Genomic DNA, 15,754 nt, shown 5'->3' with positions numbered 1-15,754 from the left:
ACCCTCAGCGCTCCCCCGTGCGCCTGGCACCGTGGGCCGGCTCCCAGACGCTCAGGGAGGGGGCAGTGCTCACGCCCGCCCTGCGGGTGAACTGGGGGCATACAGGGCACGGCAGGAGGTCACTAAATAGAATGTTGACGAAAAGGAGACGAGCTGGGAAGGCTTTGGGGTGGGGTGTGAGCAGAGAAGGCGGCAGGAAGCTCCCAGAGCTCCGCACGGCCTCCTGTGTGGGTCCGCCGCCAGTGCTGCGGACGGGCTCAGCTGCGCCAACCCTGGCGGGAGGGGGCGGGAGAGGCACACGAGGACGGTGGGGAAGGAAGGAAGGACGGACGGACGGGCCTCGGACTGAACGCGAGGGGAGACACCCCGGAGCACAGAGCGGAGGCGAGGAGCCGGACCAAGAGGTGAGGGGAGGGCATGCAGGGGCGGGCAGAGAGAGAGAGAAAGGAGAAAGCAAGGCCGCACACGGTCTGGTTTATTGGCTCGTCATACACACACGCCAGGTATGTACACAAACATAAATATTCCAATGTACACATTTACATGGGACTCACAGATCACCCCCGTGTCTTCCCCCAGCACCCCCGCCCGTGCCCTGTCCAGGCTCCACTCTGGGGTGCAAGTTCTTGCGGGGCTGGGATGAGAGGGCAGGAATCTGGAGGAGGGAGAGGCCCTGCTCCCCTCTCCTCACAGGCACCTCCAAGGGTCCTGCCCCTCCTCAGCGGCACCGCAGGGCGGAAGGCGGGGCCCCTCCCCTCCCTCGCTGCTGCAGTTCGAACCCCGGGCCTCTCCTCTGACCCGTCTTCCCCCAGGCAGCTGGTCCCCTGCCTCCTCTCCGTCTCCCTTCCTGCGTGTCCCGTGTCCGCGGTCCCTGTGCCTTTGCTCCCCAGGGCCTGCAGGCACGAGCGTCGTCCCCAGGGCACGTCGTCCCCAGGGCATGGAGTCCTCCCGCCCTCTCGCCGGGCCTCAGAGGAGGCTGGGGCTTCGGTGCAGCTCAGCAGAGGCGTTGGCGCCGTTGGCCGGCTCCCGGCCGGGGGTGGGCGTCAGGCCGCAGCCCTCCCCGGGGCAGCCGTGCTGGATCAGGATGTCCGCACACTCCTGGCTGCCCGCCCGGCGCGCGTAGGCCAGCGGAGTCAGGCCCCGGGCGTCGCGGCTCCTCACGTCCACCCCGTACTGCGGAGGGAAGCACATTGCCACAGCTGGCACGACGGGGCGGGAGAGGTGGGTGCTCGGGGAGGAAGGGGAGGTGGCCTTCCGAGGGCCGAGGTGAGGAGGGCGTCAGCAGGGCAGGGCAGCGGGGCCCGCAAGCAAGGGCGAGGCTGGGGTGGGGGGGGGCGCAGGGGGCCCGGACTCACCCAGATGAGCAGCTGGGTGAAGACGACGTTGGCCATGGCGCTGGACAGGTGCAGGGCCGTGCGCCCGTCCCCGTCCCCGTAGGTCTCGTTCACCTCCTCCTTGGACCCGTGCGCCAGAAGCATCACCAGCAGCCGCAGGTCGTCCTCCACCACGGCCCGGAGCAGCTGCTGCCCCAGCGGCACATCCGAGCTCGGCAGCGGGGCCAGGAATAGCTTCTGTTCGTACTTGGCCCGTATCCAGCGCTCCTTCTCCTCCCTGAAAGCACAGGTGCATCGAGCTGTGCGTGAGGAAGGGCCAGGCCGGGCCGGTGGGCAGGAAGCGACACGACACCCGCGAGGAGAGCAGGGAAGGGACAGCGGGAGAAAGGGCCAGGGCGGGGAGAAGGGCAGCCCAAGGGAGGAGGGCAGGCAGAGGGCCCGTGGGCAGTGCAGAGGGCCCGTGGGCAGGCAGAGGGCCCGTGGGCAGGCAGAGGGTGTGGAAGAAGCTGGAAGAAGCTGAAAGGAAGGACCGCTGAAGGGAGGCCCCTGGGGACGGCAGGGATGTAGGGGCCGCGGGGGCAGGCAGACTCCAGGCAGGGCTCGCGCGGCAGCTTATCTGGCCCTGCTAGAACAAAGGGGTGGGGGCCTGCGCTGGGGGCCCACCGCAGCCCTATCTGCCACCCATTCTCCCCATCTCGGAGCTCAGGCTCGGGCCTTCGCACCACGGTGCAGATAGGGCCCTGCGCATGCGCCTCCTGCTGGCCCCCTGACCTGCCGATAACGACTCAGAAAGGGCCTGTTGTTGGGAGGCGCCTGAGTGACAGGCAGGGAGGGGGAAGGGGACCCCAAGGGGGCCAGCACAGCAACGGCCAGTTTTAACCCTTCCCGCACTGTCACGGCCACTTGGCGCCGTCCCCAGTCCTCCCTCCCCACACAGGCACACCGGTCTGCCTTCCTGGCCGGCCTCAGGGCCCCCTCCACTCACCTGCAGGCATCAGGCCCCGGCTTCGCATAGCCGTCCAGGGCCCCCTCCCAGACGCTGTTGGCCAGGGCGTTGCCCATGGCGGTCATGACGGCCAGCAGCTCGGGCGGCCAGTCGTCGAGGTCAAGGGAACGGACCCGGGACAGGTGGGCCCCCAGATGTCGGTGGGTCCCCGAGCACTCGATGCACATCAGGGCACCCAGGTTCAGGCTGGCCCAGTCTGGATCTGAGCGAGGAGGAGAAGCAGCACGGTGAAGCTCCCGGGCCCCCAGCGAGACCAGCAGCAGAGTCCACCGCTTCCTCCTCCTCCCCTTCCTCCCCCCCCACCCCCGCACTCTTCCCAGGCCCCCCGGAAGCTCCTCGTCAGGCTTCCTCTACAAAGTGCGTGGAGTCTTCTCTAAGCTGCCCCCAAGCTTGGCCCTGCGCACCCCAGCCCTGCCACTCACTGGGGGCGTCACAGTCGATACAGAAGCTGTTGCCACGCACGGTGCGGACGGCCTGCACGGCCAGAGCCGTGTTCTGGTTCCCCAGCCGAGTCTGCCACACAGTGGGAGAGACAGGCGGTGGCCAGTCAGCCATGAGGCCACCTCTGGGTCCCACCCCGCTCAGGTCCCCATGCTAACCTTGTCCTTGGCGCTGCGGCAGCCCTGCAGGCTGGCGAGGATCTGGGCTTGCACGCTCTGCACCCACAGCTCCCGCTCCTCTGCCGTCGAGGCCTCGAAGTGCCACGTCTGCCCGGTGAGGGACACCACCACAAACTCAAAGGACTCCTCCGCCTCTGTGGGGGACAGAGCGTCGGCCACCGTCACCGCAGGCTCCTTGGCAGGCACCCCCAGACACGCCACTGTCACAGCTCCACTCACCCCCACTTTCCTGGCACCCATCCTCCTTCCCCCATCCTCCTTCCCCCACACCAGCCTCCGGGCCACGCCCTCCAGGGCAACTTGCAAGGGCGGAGGGAGTGACCCTGCGATAGCGTGGGGCCTCGCCCTGCCGTTCCTAACCACCTGTGGAGCCTCAGGGACGACAGACAGGGCGCGAGGTTTCGGCGCCACCGGCACTGCCAGCCCTGGGCCTGGGAACCAGGGAGCCTCCTGGAGCAAGAAGAGCTGAGAGCCTGGAGGATGCGATGGGGTGCTAGGAGGCGATGCTGGGAGAGGGTGGGGGAGGCGGGCGTGGGCACCATCCGTACATGTCAGCTGCAGCCGCCTCATTTTGCAGCTCATTAAACCCAATATTCCTGACGGCGTCAGCGTGGGGCTCCTGGGAGCCGGGCCCCTCCCCCACTACCCTGGCACAGACAGGCGGGAAGGGCAAGGGATGGGGAGAGGAGAGGTTTTCTCCACGCACTGGGGTGTGTGAGCCGAGAGGCACCTGGGGACTTCTGCAGTGGCAGCACTGTGGGCTGGGCTGGGGCCCCAGGCACCGTGGTCAAGCCGTCCCGAGCCCCGCTCCCCCAGAAGACAGCCACCGGACTCCCACTCCCAGTGGTCACCGCCCCACGGGTGAGCGGCTCCTAATGAGCGGTGTGACTGTGCCGTGGGCGCAGGGGAGACAGCCCAGGTACCTGTTGGAGGCCCAAGGCTGCGCCCGAGGCAGGCCTGAGCCCCGGGTTCCACCCAGGGCAGCCTCTCACGCCAGTGACACCGACATCCCCCGGAAGTCCCCCGACTGGGCTCCCATCCTCAGGGTGCCCTCAACAGAACTGCCCTCCCAGAAGGAGGAAACTGGCACCGCTTCCCTCCTCAGGCTCACAGTTCCACCTCCCCTGGCTCTCAGCACAGCCTCTGAATGACCTCATCGCCATCACTTGGGGCTCAGTTCCCCGGGACGGGTGGACCCCGTGCCAAGAACACGGAGTATCACGGCATCACAGGGTGGCAGGGAAAGGTGGCTCTTTCCCACGGAGGTGGCCTCCGCCCACCTCCCGCAGCCGTAACCCTGACAGTCAGAACAGCAGTGACCAACTAGGTGTCCACACCAGAGACTCCAACCACCGAGCAGAGGAACGTTCTGAAGACACTTGCGGGAAAACCGGAGAAGCGGCGCTCGGATGGATGAGGCTACGCGAGAGCACGCAGCTGGAGCCCCTCGGCCTACGGGTGGCTGAGGGGAGGCTCGGCCCATCGGTACGCACGAATGAAGCACCTATTGTGTGCCCGGCACCCATTAAACTCAATGGTGATACAAGAGACACAGAAAACAGAGTCCTGCTCTCCCGCAAGTCTGGGAAGAGCTCTGGAGGGGCCGCCTCTGTGCCTTTACCTTCTGTGAGACTAGAAGGAGCAAGCTCACTTCGTCGCGGGCAGGGTTTGAGCTGGGCAGGGAAAGAGGGCTTTCCCAAGGCGCTGGGTCTAGATTGCCAAAGAAGTTGCGGAACTACTTTTACTGACAACTGTTTCTAAAAGCCCTTCATGTAATGCTTTGAGGCCACTGTCCCCAAGTCCCACTGCCCCCTCCTGTGCCCGGGTTCCCTCTGGGTCCCCCTAACCTTCGGCAGCACTGCTGGGGCCGTCTGGTCGGGGGGTCCCGGTGCTCTTTTTCCTCCGGTGCTTCTTCCGGTTGGAGTGGGGAGATGGGGGGGGCTCCAGCTTGGGGCTGGAACTGAGCACCTCAGCTGAGCCACTGGCTGGGGAGGGGAGAGGCGGAGACGTGTGGGCAGAGAGGAGGGTGGGGGCAGGGCGCAGGTCCTGCCTAACACCCCTAGGGGAGCCTCTGCCGCCAGCCCCAGCCCCAGCCCCAGCCCCGGGGCCTGCCGGCCTCGCTGGGGGAGGAGGTGGGGAGAGGAGAGGAGAGTGCGGGAAGGTGGGGCAGAGCAGGAGGAAGAGGAGGAGGAGGAGGAGGAAGAGGGGGGACGCCGGCTCCTGCAGCCCAGAGGGGCAGACGGTGGCCCAGGGAACCAACTCGCGGGGAGCTGAAGCCCCAGAAGCTCCGCACCAAATTTATCCTCAATCACACTCCCCGCTCCTCACAATTAATAGCAGAATTAGAAACAATCAGGGAGCTGCCTAATTACTGTCAATTAGAGCGCGCTAATCAAGCTCCCGTCTCCCACACCCCACCCAGCGCTCACCACTAAATGTCAAACTTCATTAGCGGCAGACACGCTCCCTCCCTCCCTGCCTGCCTCCTTCCAGACTCAACAGAGGGGCCCCGCCAGGGCCAGCACGGCCCGAGGGGCGGTGACCTGGGGCGGGCCCCGGACCCCGATCTCCAGCCCTGTACACCCACTCCCCGGGGGGCTGGACTTGGGTCAGGAGCTGGACGGGTTCCCTGTGCAGTGAGTGCCCGGCACCTGCCCGCGTCACAGCTCAGGCTGGGGGTGGGGCGGGGCGCAGGACTTCTTTGGGGTGGGCAGTCTGGCCTGGGTGACCCTGCGAAAGGCCTTTGGGAGACGAATAGAGGAAGAAAAGTTCATGTCCAGGCACTGCTGCCCAGTGGGGGGCAGTGGGAGGGGCAGGTTTGCCTGGGATGCTGAAGCCCAGCTCCTAGAACCCTGCGGTCTCTCCCCGCTTACGCCCTCACTTAGGAAAGGAGGGCAGAGCCGCACCCACTTTCCTCTTAGCCTTCAGAACTCCCAGGACCTGTGCCCAAGGGCCAGGGGTCGGGTGCGAGTAAGGAGGGAGGAGAGGGGCATGCGCAGGACCGCGTGCCGGCACCGGCCGAAGGGGCAGGAGTGGGAGTAAGGGGCGGGGGAGTCGGGATGCGAGCAAGGTGCAAAAATGGACAAAGGGGAGAGAAAATGAAGGAGAGCCGGGGAGAGAGAAGGGTGGGAGGGGGGAGAGAAGGCCGTGGTTTTAGACAGGGCGGGGCCTCGACCCGCCGAGGGGAGAGGCCCGCAGGGGTGCGGACACGGCCTCTGCAGACCGCCCCCTGGAGCCTGTCTGCTGGGACCCCTCTCCCTGCGGGCGAGTTGCCGCCACCGCCTTCGGAACGTGTTTAGAGCCCCCAGCCTTCGACCTCCCTACTCAGCCCCGCTTCCCCGTCCCCCTGCGGTGAGGCTGATGAGCTGGCTGCGCAGGGGGCTGATGGAGATGCGGGAGCCACCACCAGCGCCGCCTGGGGACAGTGGCGGGCGGGCGGGCAGAGAAGCTGCAGAGGGAGGGTCTCTAGCGCCCGGCCGCTGACAAGGGACCGAGGGATGGAAGCACGAGCGGAGGCTGGAGGAACATTAGAGCCCCCGCGCCAGCCCCCAGGGCTCCGCCGGGCCCCTCCCCCAGGCCAATCGCACCGTCCAATCGCAGCCGCCCAGGCCGAAAACCCTGCGTGGCCGCCTTCCAGCCCCGGGCGCCGCCCTGCGTACCTGCGGGCCAGGCAGCCGCCTCATTCCACTGGTCCGCGCTGGAAACGGAGCAGGAGCGCTGGTGCAGCCCCTCGGGGCGGCTGGCCGAGTGGGGGGCGCCTGGGGGGGGAAGGGTCAGGCTGGAGGGGAGGCCACGGGCGGGGGGGCGCCTATAGGCTTTCCAGAACACAGGGCTGCGGGCACAGCTTGAGACATGCCAACAGGAGGCTGACCAGAAAAGGGGGGGGAGGGGGGCTGCAGTCCCAGGCACCAGGACAGGCTGTGGGAGAACCAGAGGCCTCACGCGGGCCCTCCCCGCCCTAGGGGGCAGGCGTTCCCAGACGCCACACCCCTCCCCTCTGCATGCACACGAAGGTGCACGTGTCCGTCCCCTCTCTGGGACCCAGGAGTGTGGGGGGAGTGGTACCGATACCCCCGTCACTGCACAGCCCCTCCTCGGGCCATCATCCCCGGCCCCCGGCCCTTCTGCTCGGGACCCTGCACCCCACCTTCTCGTCCACACAGGCACTCGCTTTGCCTCAGATTTGCTGCCACTCTGACGAGAAATAAGTGTATCAAATTCCAGTAATTATGTCTAATTAGTATTAGTAATTATCCTGTTGGGCTGGAAAAAATTAATCTTTCGTTTCCCATCAGGGAAGAGCGGCAGAGCCGAGGGGAACCGCGGGCTCCAGGAGCGCCACGCCGGGCAGGCCAGGCCGTGAGCCCCTGCAGAGCCTCCTGCCTCCTCCCCAGGCACCGAGTGCTAGTGCGGAGGCCGTGGGGAGGCCGTGGGGGCGGCCAGGGGCCCCCATGGCCCATAGCACTTAAAGGGCCAATGCCGCCCTCTCGCCTTAGTCCCCCTGAGACAGGGTGGGGCTGAGCCGGGAGGCAGTGTCCATGGGAGGTCTCAGGACAGGTAGCCTGCACCTGAGGTGTCTGACCGAAAGCGGAGGCCCTGGCCAGGGGCTGGAGGGCAGTGAAGAGGCGGAGACTCTGGGCGCCCGCGCCCTGCCCTGGACGAAGCTGAAGAGAGCAAGCTGCAAACACTGCGTTTCCAACCAGCCCTGCGAGCACACCGGCTGCATTTCCGGAAGCCCAGGGGCGCGGAGCCCCGCACTGAAGCCACGAGAAGGTACGGGAACAGGCCAGGCCCCCCCCCGCCCCCCGATCCTCTGGGGGCTGCACACCACTGAAAGGTGGAGGGCGCATTTCGTGTTTCTCTTGTATTCGTGGTCACACCAAGGCAGGACCAGGCACACAGTAGGTGCTTAGTAACACACATGTGGCATTGAGACTGCAGCCAGGCCCCTCTAGGCCACGGGCCTTCAGAGCCCCGCCCCCGTCCCTCTCTGGCCTCAGGTCCCCGCAGACAGCCTTTCCCAGGGTCGGGGAACCCTGTGGAGGGCAGCTCGTCCCTAACCGCTCAGACACCTTGCTTCTCCCCTCCACCCCCAGGTCCCCAACCCTACTCCCTCGGCCCCGGCCCCACCCAAAGAGCACAGGCCCACCTTCCTCACCAAGCCCCCAACCCAAAACCCCAGGGAGGAGAAGTACTCTCCCTTTTCTTTGTTAATTCTCCCCTCATTACGCCTGCAATCCCACAATCAGTGTGCACTGTAATTGTCGAATTTGATGCTAATGATTAATGAATTAAACATGGAGCCATCAATTAGTCCTCGGAGGATAATTCTGCATAAAGCAGCGGATAATGTAATTACAGTAACAAAGATAATGAGATGTTAACATCGCCCGGTGAGCAGGAGACATGTGTGAGTGTGCACGAGGCCGGTGTCGGCGCACGGCGGAGGGCACGCCGGCCAGGGTGCGTGGGCGCTGGTGATGATGCGGGCGGGCGGGCGGGTGTGAGGCGTGTGCCTCCCTCCTCCGGGGGCCACTCCTGCCCCCCAGGTGAGGGCTGCGGGCCCGGGAATGAGACTGGACAGAGGGCCTTACTGTCTCCCTCTCTCTCTGCAGCAACGGTCCAGCCTCTCGCGCTGCCTGCCTCCAAGAAAGGTTCCCGCTTGGGGCACGGGTCCCCCTCCACCCCCCGGCGTCCCCCGTGGGATGTAGGAAACCCCACGCCAGACGGGAGGCTGACCCCCATCGTCCCCGAGCGGCGCTGGGAGAGTTCTCGGGGCCCTGGCCGGCCTCCAGCCCCTGCCCTACGTGCCAGGGGTCGCACAGCGGCCCCGAGCCACCCTCCAGGCACAGCACAGGGGCTGTGCGTGGCCTCCCAGGGTTGCCACCACGCCACACCCTCCCCTGGCGCACCCCCGAGGGACGGGAGGCACCCGCCCTGACGGGTGCCCGTATCTTTCTGGCCGCAGCACCCTTTCCTCCAGTGCCCACCAGGGCCGCCCTCTGTGCAGCTCAAGGGCTGCCTTCTCAGCTCAGGGTGGGGGAGGACAGGACGCAGCTTTTCCAGACCAGTTATGTCACCTCCCTGAGCCCTGTTTCCCCACCCATAAAACGGGGGCGATGATCTCGACTCCACAGAGTGGGGAAATGGGGCGTGGCATAGACTGCCCTGTACCTGGCTCCCCTCACTCGCGGATGTCAGTGCCCGCCCCCCCCCACCTCTCCCAGTGCCTCTAGCTGGAAACAACCCCCCCAGGGCAGGTGCCTGGCTCAGGGCCCTCGCCCCGCCCACCTTCCATCCTCTCCAGTTTCTCGGTGCCGGGCCTGTCGGCATTTTGAGTGGGTGTTTCCCTGGGGCCTGTCCCATCCGTTCTAGGGACTAAGTGCCCAGCCCCTGTCCACCGAACGTCCACTGTGACCAGCAGGAGCAGCCTGCCCCCGTGCTGAGAGCCGACCCCCGGGGCAGGGCACAGTGGCAGCACCCGGGAGGGCAGGGCAGTGTCCACGCAGCTGTTTCTGGGTCAGGGGAAACCGCACCTGGTCATCGAGGACAACAACAGGGACATGAAGTCTTGGGGGGAAGGGTCCGGAAGCCACGGCGGGCCTGGGGCCCTGGGCCTGGGAGGGACAGCCACCCCTCCAAGGGCAACGTGGCTCCGAGCCCGGGAGGCCCGAGGGGAGCACCGTGCCTCTCCCCTGAGCCCACCGTCTCTCGGAAGAGGAAGGGCTGGCCGAGGACAAGCTGCCCCGGCCTGCAGCTCAGACTGCCTGGGGCTCTAGCTCTCCTCTCCGGCCTGCTGGCCGCGTGGTGGCATCTGCCGGGCCGCCGGCTTCCCGCCACATCCACTGCTCTCTGAGCAAAGACCCCACCTCTCACGGCGACGGAGGGAGGACACACGCCAGGTAGGCCACCGGCCGCCCTGTCCCCTTCCAGCCTCTCCATCCCCACACGGCACGCCGGGCCAAGACACCAACCACGTGCGCACGGGGTCCTGCCCTCACCGTCACCGGCCTCGAGAGACGGTCCCGGGACTGCTGGCTGATGCCACCTGTCAGCATGAGGCCGCCTGGCCCCGTTCTGACCTCCAGCCATCATCAGCGGGGCTGTGCACCGGCCGCGGCCCCCAACGCCACGGGGCAGCACTCCCGCCGGCGTGTTCGGCCGAGCCGCTGAGGCCCAGGCCGGGTGGCTGGCAGGTTGGGACCCCACACGCCTCGCCCGGGCGTCGCCGCAGCGGTCCCCAGCGTTCCAGGGAAGAGGCAATGCCCTCCACGTGCCCGCCCCCGCCCCCACAGCCCCCTCACCTGTGCCCCCGCCCAGCTGCGCGCTGCTCCGCTCGGAGGCCAGCCCGTTGGCCCGGGGGCTGGTGCCGGGGGCCGTGGCGGGCGTGGCTCGGGGCAGGCGCTTCCCCGGCACCTTCACCGTGGTCCGCAGCAGGTCGATCTCCTTGCCGTGGACGTTCTGCATGTAGTCCTGCGGGCCGTGCGGGTGGGACAGACGGTGCGTTAGGACAGGTCCCCCTCGGTGGTCCCCCGTCTCTAGCACCCACCGGCCCTCCTGACGCCCCGGTCTGTCTCTGCCCAGCCGCCCGGGACGCCGTAGGGAGGGGACGCTCAAGTTCAAAGACTTTCTTCTATTATTTATGTTTAGGGAGGGGAAGGGAGGAAGCAAGAGGAGAGAAACATCAGTGTGTGGTTGCCTCTCACACGCCCCCCACTGGGGACCTGGCCCACAACCCAGGCGTGTGCCCTGACTGGGAACCGAACCGGCAGCGACCGTTTGGTTCGGAGGCCAGCGCTCAATCCGCTGAGCCACCCCAGCCAGGGCAGAGAGCTCCAGTTTAAGAGCGGGACTGTGAGGCCCACAGAGTACCCCCAGATCCGGATTATACCCAGATCTGCACGCTGACCACACGCAGCCCGGGGGCACTGGGCCAGGGGCGGGCAGAGTCTGGGAAAAGAGAAGGGTCTGGAGCCAGGAGCTGAGTGGGGCTCGGGCCTCCCTTGGGGGGGTGGCCCAGGACGCACCACACTGGATGCATACTGGACCAGGACGGGACTCAGGCAGAGAGGGCCCGAGCAGCAGAGAGGAGGCGACCGACTCCACGGGGCGTGGGCGGCTGGGCTCCCTGGGCCCTGGGCAGCTGGCCCCTAGGCACGTCAGCCCGTCTGCAGGAGCACGGCCCCACCGCCGCAGCACGGAGAGCCCAGGACAGCCCCCAGTCCTCAGAACAGAGCCTAGCGCTAAGCGTTCGTTCAGCAGTTACAGGGGAGCCTCTGGTTCCTTCTGCGGTTCTGAGGGATTGATTACGAGACGGGCCTTACAGCGTCAGAGACGCCAGTGGGTAAGGGTGGCCTGTCCACCACCAGCAGTGACACCGCCATCACCGCCAGCACGCCCCCTTCCCACCTGGAGCCAGGCGGGCACTGCACCGCGGCTGCGTGTCTCTGTCCCACACGTCACCTCACACGCGTGCCCTCCACACCACCCACTCCACAGGTGACGAAACTGAGGCTTTCACAGCTTAGGCCGCCCCAGGTCCCACGGGCAGAAGGCGGGGGAGCCAGGCCCAGGCCCAGGCCCCTCTGGCCTGTGGGGCTGTGCACCGAAGGCCGACCTCTCCCGCCCTGCCTCCCTCCCGGCCAGCACTGGAGAGACCCAGAGTGGGGGGCACCGGGTGCTTTGACCCCGCTGTCCCGCTGTTGCCAGTCTGGCCTGAGCAGGGGCATGGCCAGGGGAGCTGCACAGCCATGACCCTGCCCCTGGGTCTCCCCCGCCCGGCTTTCCCCATTGCACGGGGCTCCCCTCCCGGACTGCAAACTCCGTTCTCCCCTGAAGCCCTCCCTGCTGGGGTCCCTGGGGGCAGGAGCCGGGCCCGCAGGATCCCACGGGTTAGGCGCCGAATCGTCTCCTCGGTGCTGGAGAGCCCCCCGTGCGACGTCTTGCATCCGGGGGGCGTCCCTGAGCAGCACGGCGGCGTCTCAGATGTAGCCTCCGTGTCCTCCCAGGCCGAGCCCCACTGCCTGCGCCCACCTTGGGGCACTACTGGACTGCCCGTCACCCTGGCATGCCCCTGCCGCCACACCTGTTGGCTCCAGGGCAGAGGGGCCGTGCCCTCTGCTTAGGAAGCAGATGGACGTGCTGCCACCATCACTCTGGGAACGACCGAGAGGATGCCTGGTGGAAGGGGTCGGCCGGTCCCTGCAGACTGAGGACATCTGCCAGGTGAGCCCCAGGCAGCTCCGGCCCCTCCCTCCCCTCCCTCCCCACGGGGCCAGCAGGCTGAGAGGGGGAGCGAGAAGCAGAAAACAGCAGCCAGCGGCAGCCCCACTCCTGCCCGTCCTCGTTAGGCTGGGTGTCACCAGGGATGGGGACCCGTGGGAGGCCCACGGGGAGGAAGGGGTACCACCGAGGCCGGCACAACGGCCCTACCACCCAAGCCCAGCTCCCGGGAGGCCTGGCTGTGCCTGTGGTGGCCTTGTGTTCTCCAAGCAGCTGACACCCGCAGGGCGGATGGGCCTCCCTCCAGAAGGACCGAGGGCCCGGCCAGCCACGGGAGAAGAGCTCCCGGGAGTGTGTGTCCCCTGAGAGGGACACACCCTCTCCTGCCACCACCCAGACCGCTGTGAGGGACGGCGCCCAGGGCCTGGCCTCCGGTACACGCTGCCCCGAGGGTGTCTGCTTCCTGCCTCAGCACCGGGGAGCGATGTCACTCGGATGGCCCTGAGCAGTCTCCGCCCACAGGAGCACCCCTTTGACACCTCTCGCACCCAACTCTGCTGAGAGCAGCCAGGCCTCTGTCCCCAGCGCCTCGCCTTCCCATAGTGCCGGGACGGAAACCAGCCCAGGAGCCCTGCTGCTGCCCGGCCCCCGCACCCCGGTGCCCGTCACCTCTGCCCCTTCTCCCACGCACTCCGCCCACCCCACCCGGTCCCGCCCCCAGCCCAGCGTCCCACGTGTGACCTCGCTGTCTCGGCCCCAGCGTCCCCCGGACTCGGCTGCGGCACACGCCCACCCTGAGTCCCCGCGCACGCCCACCCTGAGTCCCCGCGCACGCCCACCCTGAGTCCCCGCGCACGCTCATCTCGGGTCCCCGCGCACGCTCATCTCGGGTCCCCGCGCACGCTCATCTCGGGTCCCCGCGCACAACCGCGTCCCGGATTGGCCGCTCCGAACAACCCCCAACAGCTGGCGGGGCCAAAGCCAGGACCGCAGCCCCTCTCCTCGGGGAGGGACTCGGGCTGCTCTAGTTCACAAGGAGGTCGCAGCAGCTGCCACGGTTCTCGGGGCCCGCGGCAGCCCTGGGACGCTTGGGCTGGGAGGCAGCAGGCAAAGCTGACCCTGCGCCAAGAGCTGCCCAGAGGGACCGCACTCGGGGCCAAGGAGCCAGACCCTGGCAGGAGGGCAGGGACGGGTCCTGCCCTGTGCCCGGTGCCAGGCCAGCTCCAGGGCCACCCCGCCAGGAGACGGAGTCCAGCCCCGAGGAGAGAGGCGAGGAGCGCGAGCGGCAGCAGCAGGGACGGAGCCGCGGCGTTTCCCTCCGTCAGCAGAACGGGGAGCGCGGCGGCGGCGGCGGCGGCGGCTGCTCAGGAGAGCGGTCACCACGGCTGCCTTTATTACCCACCATCAAACAGCAATTTCTTCCCCAGCCTCCTCGCTAATTACCCAGCCAGCGTTCTCATCTCGTTTTATTACTGGAATTAACAACGAGTTCAGAGCGTGGAAAGCTATTAAGATGTGTGATTAAGCCACATTCAATTAGTTTCTACAAACAATTTAATTGATGTTGCAGATAGAATTAACAGAAGGTGATTGTGTGAATGGCTCCGCTGGCTGCAAAATGGGGGAGACTGCGGCGGGCTCTCTTGGGCCAGGCGAGAACCGAGCACGAGGCGCGAGGCTGGCCCACCAGCCCTTCCTCCGCAGGCCCCTCCGCGGGCCCCTCCGGCCCAGCCGACCGCCCCTGGCAGCTGAGTCACCAGCAGCTGAGTCTCAGGCCGGAGCCACCCTGGACGGGGGCCAGCTAGGCCGAGAGCTCCGTGCACACCGCTGGAGTTCCCAAGAGTCCTCCCAGCACACGGCACCCCAAAGGGGCGGCTCACCGGGAGGCGGCGTGCCTGCTCACCACGCGAGGGCAAGCAAGAAGCTTGCTCGCGCTGGAAAAGGAGAGAGGGAGGCAGGTCAGTCGGCAACACACGAGCCCGGCGGCAAGCAAGGGAGGAAGTCAAGAAGCAGGTGGGGCGGCCGGGGCGGCCGGAGCGGAGCAGCCGCTGCTAGGAGCCAGCTCAGCCCCGTGCACACAGCCGCACGCGGGGGCCCCGGGGTGGCCCTCCTGTGGCCTCCTCCACCGCCGCAGATCAGACCTGACCCATGTCCTCCGAATGAGCCGAGAAGCATCTGCAGGGCGCGGGTGCCTGCACCCCCGTCTGCGTGTGCCGGCTCCTCCTGGCATCCGGTGTGTGGGAAGGCATGCACTCTGACCCCAGAGCCAAAGGGCAGGCAGTGAAGGGCTGACGGACGGGGAGCCCAAGCTCCCCAAGGAGCGGGCACGGCTGGGACCCGAGCCGGCGGGGCCACCCGTGAGCCCGTCCCAGGCCCCCGAACACCCGGAGTGACAGGCAGGTCAGCGAGCGCCGTGCTGGAAGGGACCCAGAGGCTCGCAGGAGCCCAGGCACCCAGCCTGGCCCGCCTCCTCGTGCGGCGGGAAGGCTGGGCAGTGCCCGCCCTGAGGCTAACTGCCCAGCGGCTTTCTCGGCCAGCCCCGAAGCGAGGCGCTCCTGGCGAGCGCGGAGAAGCCCAGGGAACGCTCAGAGCCAAAGTCTCGGGCCCAAGTCTTAGGTCAGCCGCCGGCTGGGTGACTTGGACGGCCCAGTCTTTGTTGACTGGCTCCGCGGCGTGCTGCGTTGATGGAAACACAGCACCCCGTCCGGCCTGCACCCTCCCTCCCAACCCAGACCCAAACCCAGGGCTGCGCTTCCTCCTGTGTCTGAGACCACCCCCCCCCCGCCCGCCCCTCACCCTGGCCTTCCCCACAGTCTGGGGCCTGGGGACAAGAACAGAGGGCGGAGCGCGGCACCCCCCTCCAGCAGCATGACGCAGAAGGAACGAAGCTAAGGGGAAAGGCTAAGGGCCCCCCAACCCCGCACACAGTGGGGGAAACTAGATGCTTCGGAAACGCCGGTTCCAGCCCAGCGGGCAAGATGGTGTCTGTGCAGACAGCACGTGCGTCCTGCCCGGGGGCGGGGCTCAGCCCCAGCCGGCGCGGGTGCAGGGCCCTTGGGACCCTTCTCGGCTGGGGAGTCCCGCGGTTCCGACGCCTCTCTGGGAGAGACTCTGGACCCACAGGCTGCCCCCGACTGTGGGACGCCTGCGCCTCCATGTCGGCGCTTTTCCTGGGAACCTGCGGCCCTGCGTGGGGTCACGGCCTCAGCTGCGGGGCCAGGTCCGAGTGTCAGGTGGGGGCCCGAGTCGGGGAGAGGACAGCACGGGCGGGGGAGCCTTCGTACGGAGTGTCCAAGGTCGCCCGAGTGGGGCCCCTCCTCTAACCGCCAGGTATCCCAGCACCAGCTCCCACCCTGTGCGACAAGGGGGGCCAGGAGCAGACCGTCCAACCAGTACAGTCCCCTAGGCCACGGGGAAGCGGGGCCCGTGCCCGAGGAACCCAATACGGGCCAAGCTGGGCGCTGGCCGGGCTGGAAGTGGCTGCCTGCCGGCTCTCCCCGGGCCCGGCTTCCCCCACGTGAGCTCAGCGGGACGGTCTGGGTGGCCCTCCCGGGACCCGGTTCTGGCCAGGG

At 67.6% G+C, this 15,754-nt stretch overlaps 1 protein-coding gene across 5 annotated transcripts in view; it reads right to left on the bottom strand.

Moving 5' to 3' along the window:
• Positions 1-458: 458 nt before the first annotated feature.
• The window catches only part of AGAP3 (ArfGAP with GTPase domain, ankyrin repeat and PH domain 3), a 51,070-nt gene continuing 35,774 nt past the window's right edge, over positions 459-15,754 (bottom strand). For 3 of the 5 annotated variants that reach the window (XM_045837741.1, XM_045837743.1, XM_045837739.1), the window contains exons 11-18: positions 10,265-10,433; positions 6,620-6,718; positions 4,808-4,945; positions 2,940-3,094; positions 2,763-2,853; positions 2,320-2,542; positions 1,356-1,611; positions 459-1,173 (exon numbers count right to left, since the gene is read on the bottom strand). In XM_045837741.1, coding sequence (XP_045693697.1) covers positions 967-1,173; positions 1,356-1,611; positions 2,320-2,542; positions 2,763-2,853; positions 2,940-3,094; positions 4,808-4,945; positions 6,620-6,718; positions 10,265-10,433 — 1,338 coding nt within the window. In that variant the 3' untranslated portion in view covers positions 459-966. The remainder of the gene's footprint in view (positions 1,174-1,355; positions 1,612-2,319; positions 2,543-2,762; positions 2,854-2,939; positions 3,095-4,807; positions 4,946-6,619; positions 6,719-10,264; positions 10,434-15,754) is intronic. The other 2 variants (XM_045837742.1, XM_045837740.1) reach the window with 1 other exon arrangement.

This window comes from Phyllostomus hastatus, unplaced genomic scaffold (genome assembly GCF_019186645.2).
Source record: "Phyllostomus hastatus isolate PE091 unplaced genomic scaffold, TTU_PhHast_1.1 phas_contig_244, whole genome shotgun sequence".
NCBI classification, from domain to species: domain Eukaryota; kingdom Metazoa; phylum Chordata; class Mammalia; order Chiroptera; family Phyllostomidae; genus Phyllostomus; species Phyllostomus hastatus.
The sequence above is the reverse complement of the archived record's forward strand: the minus strand, read 5'-3'. Positions and strand labels throughout refer to the sequence as shown.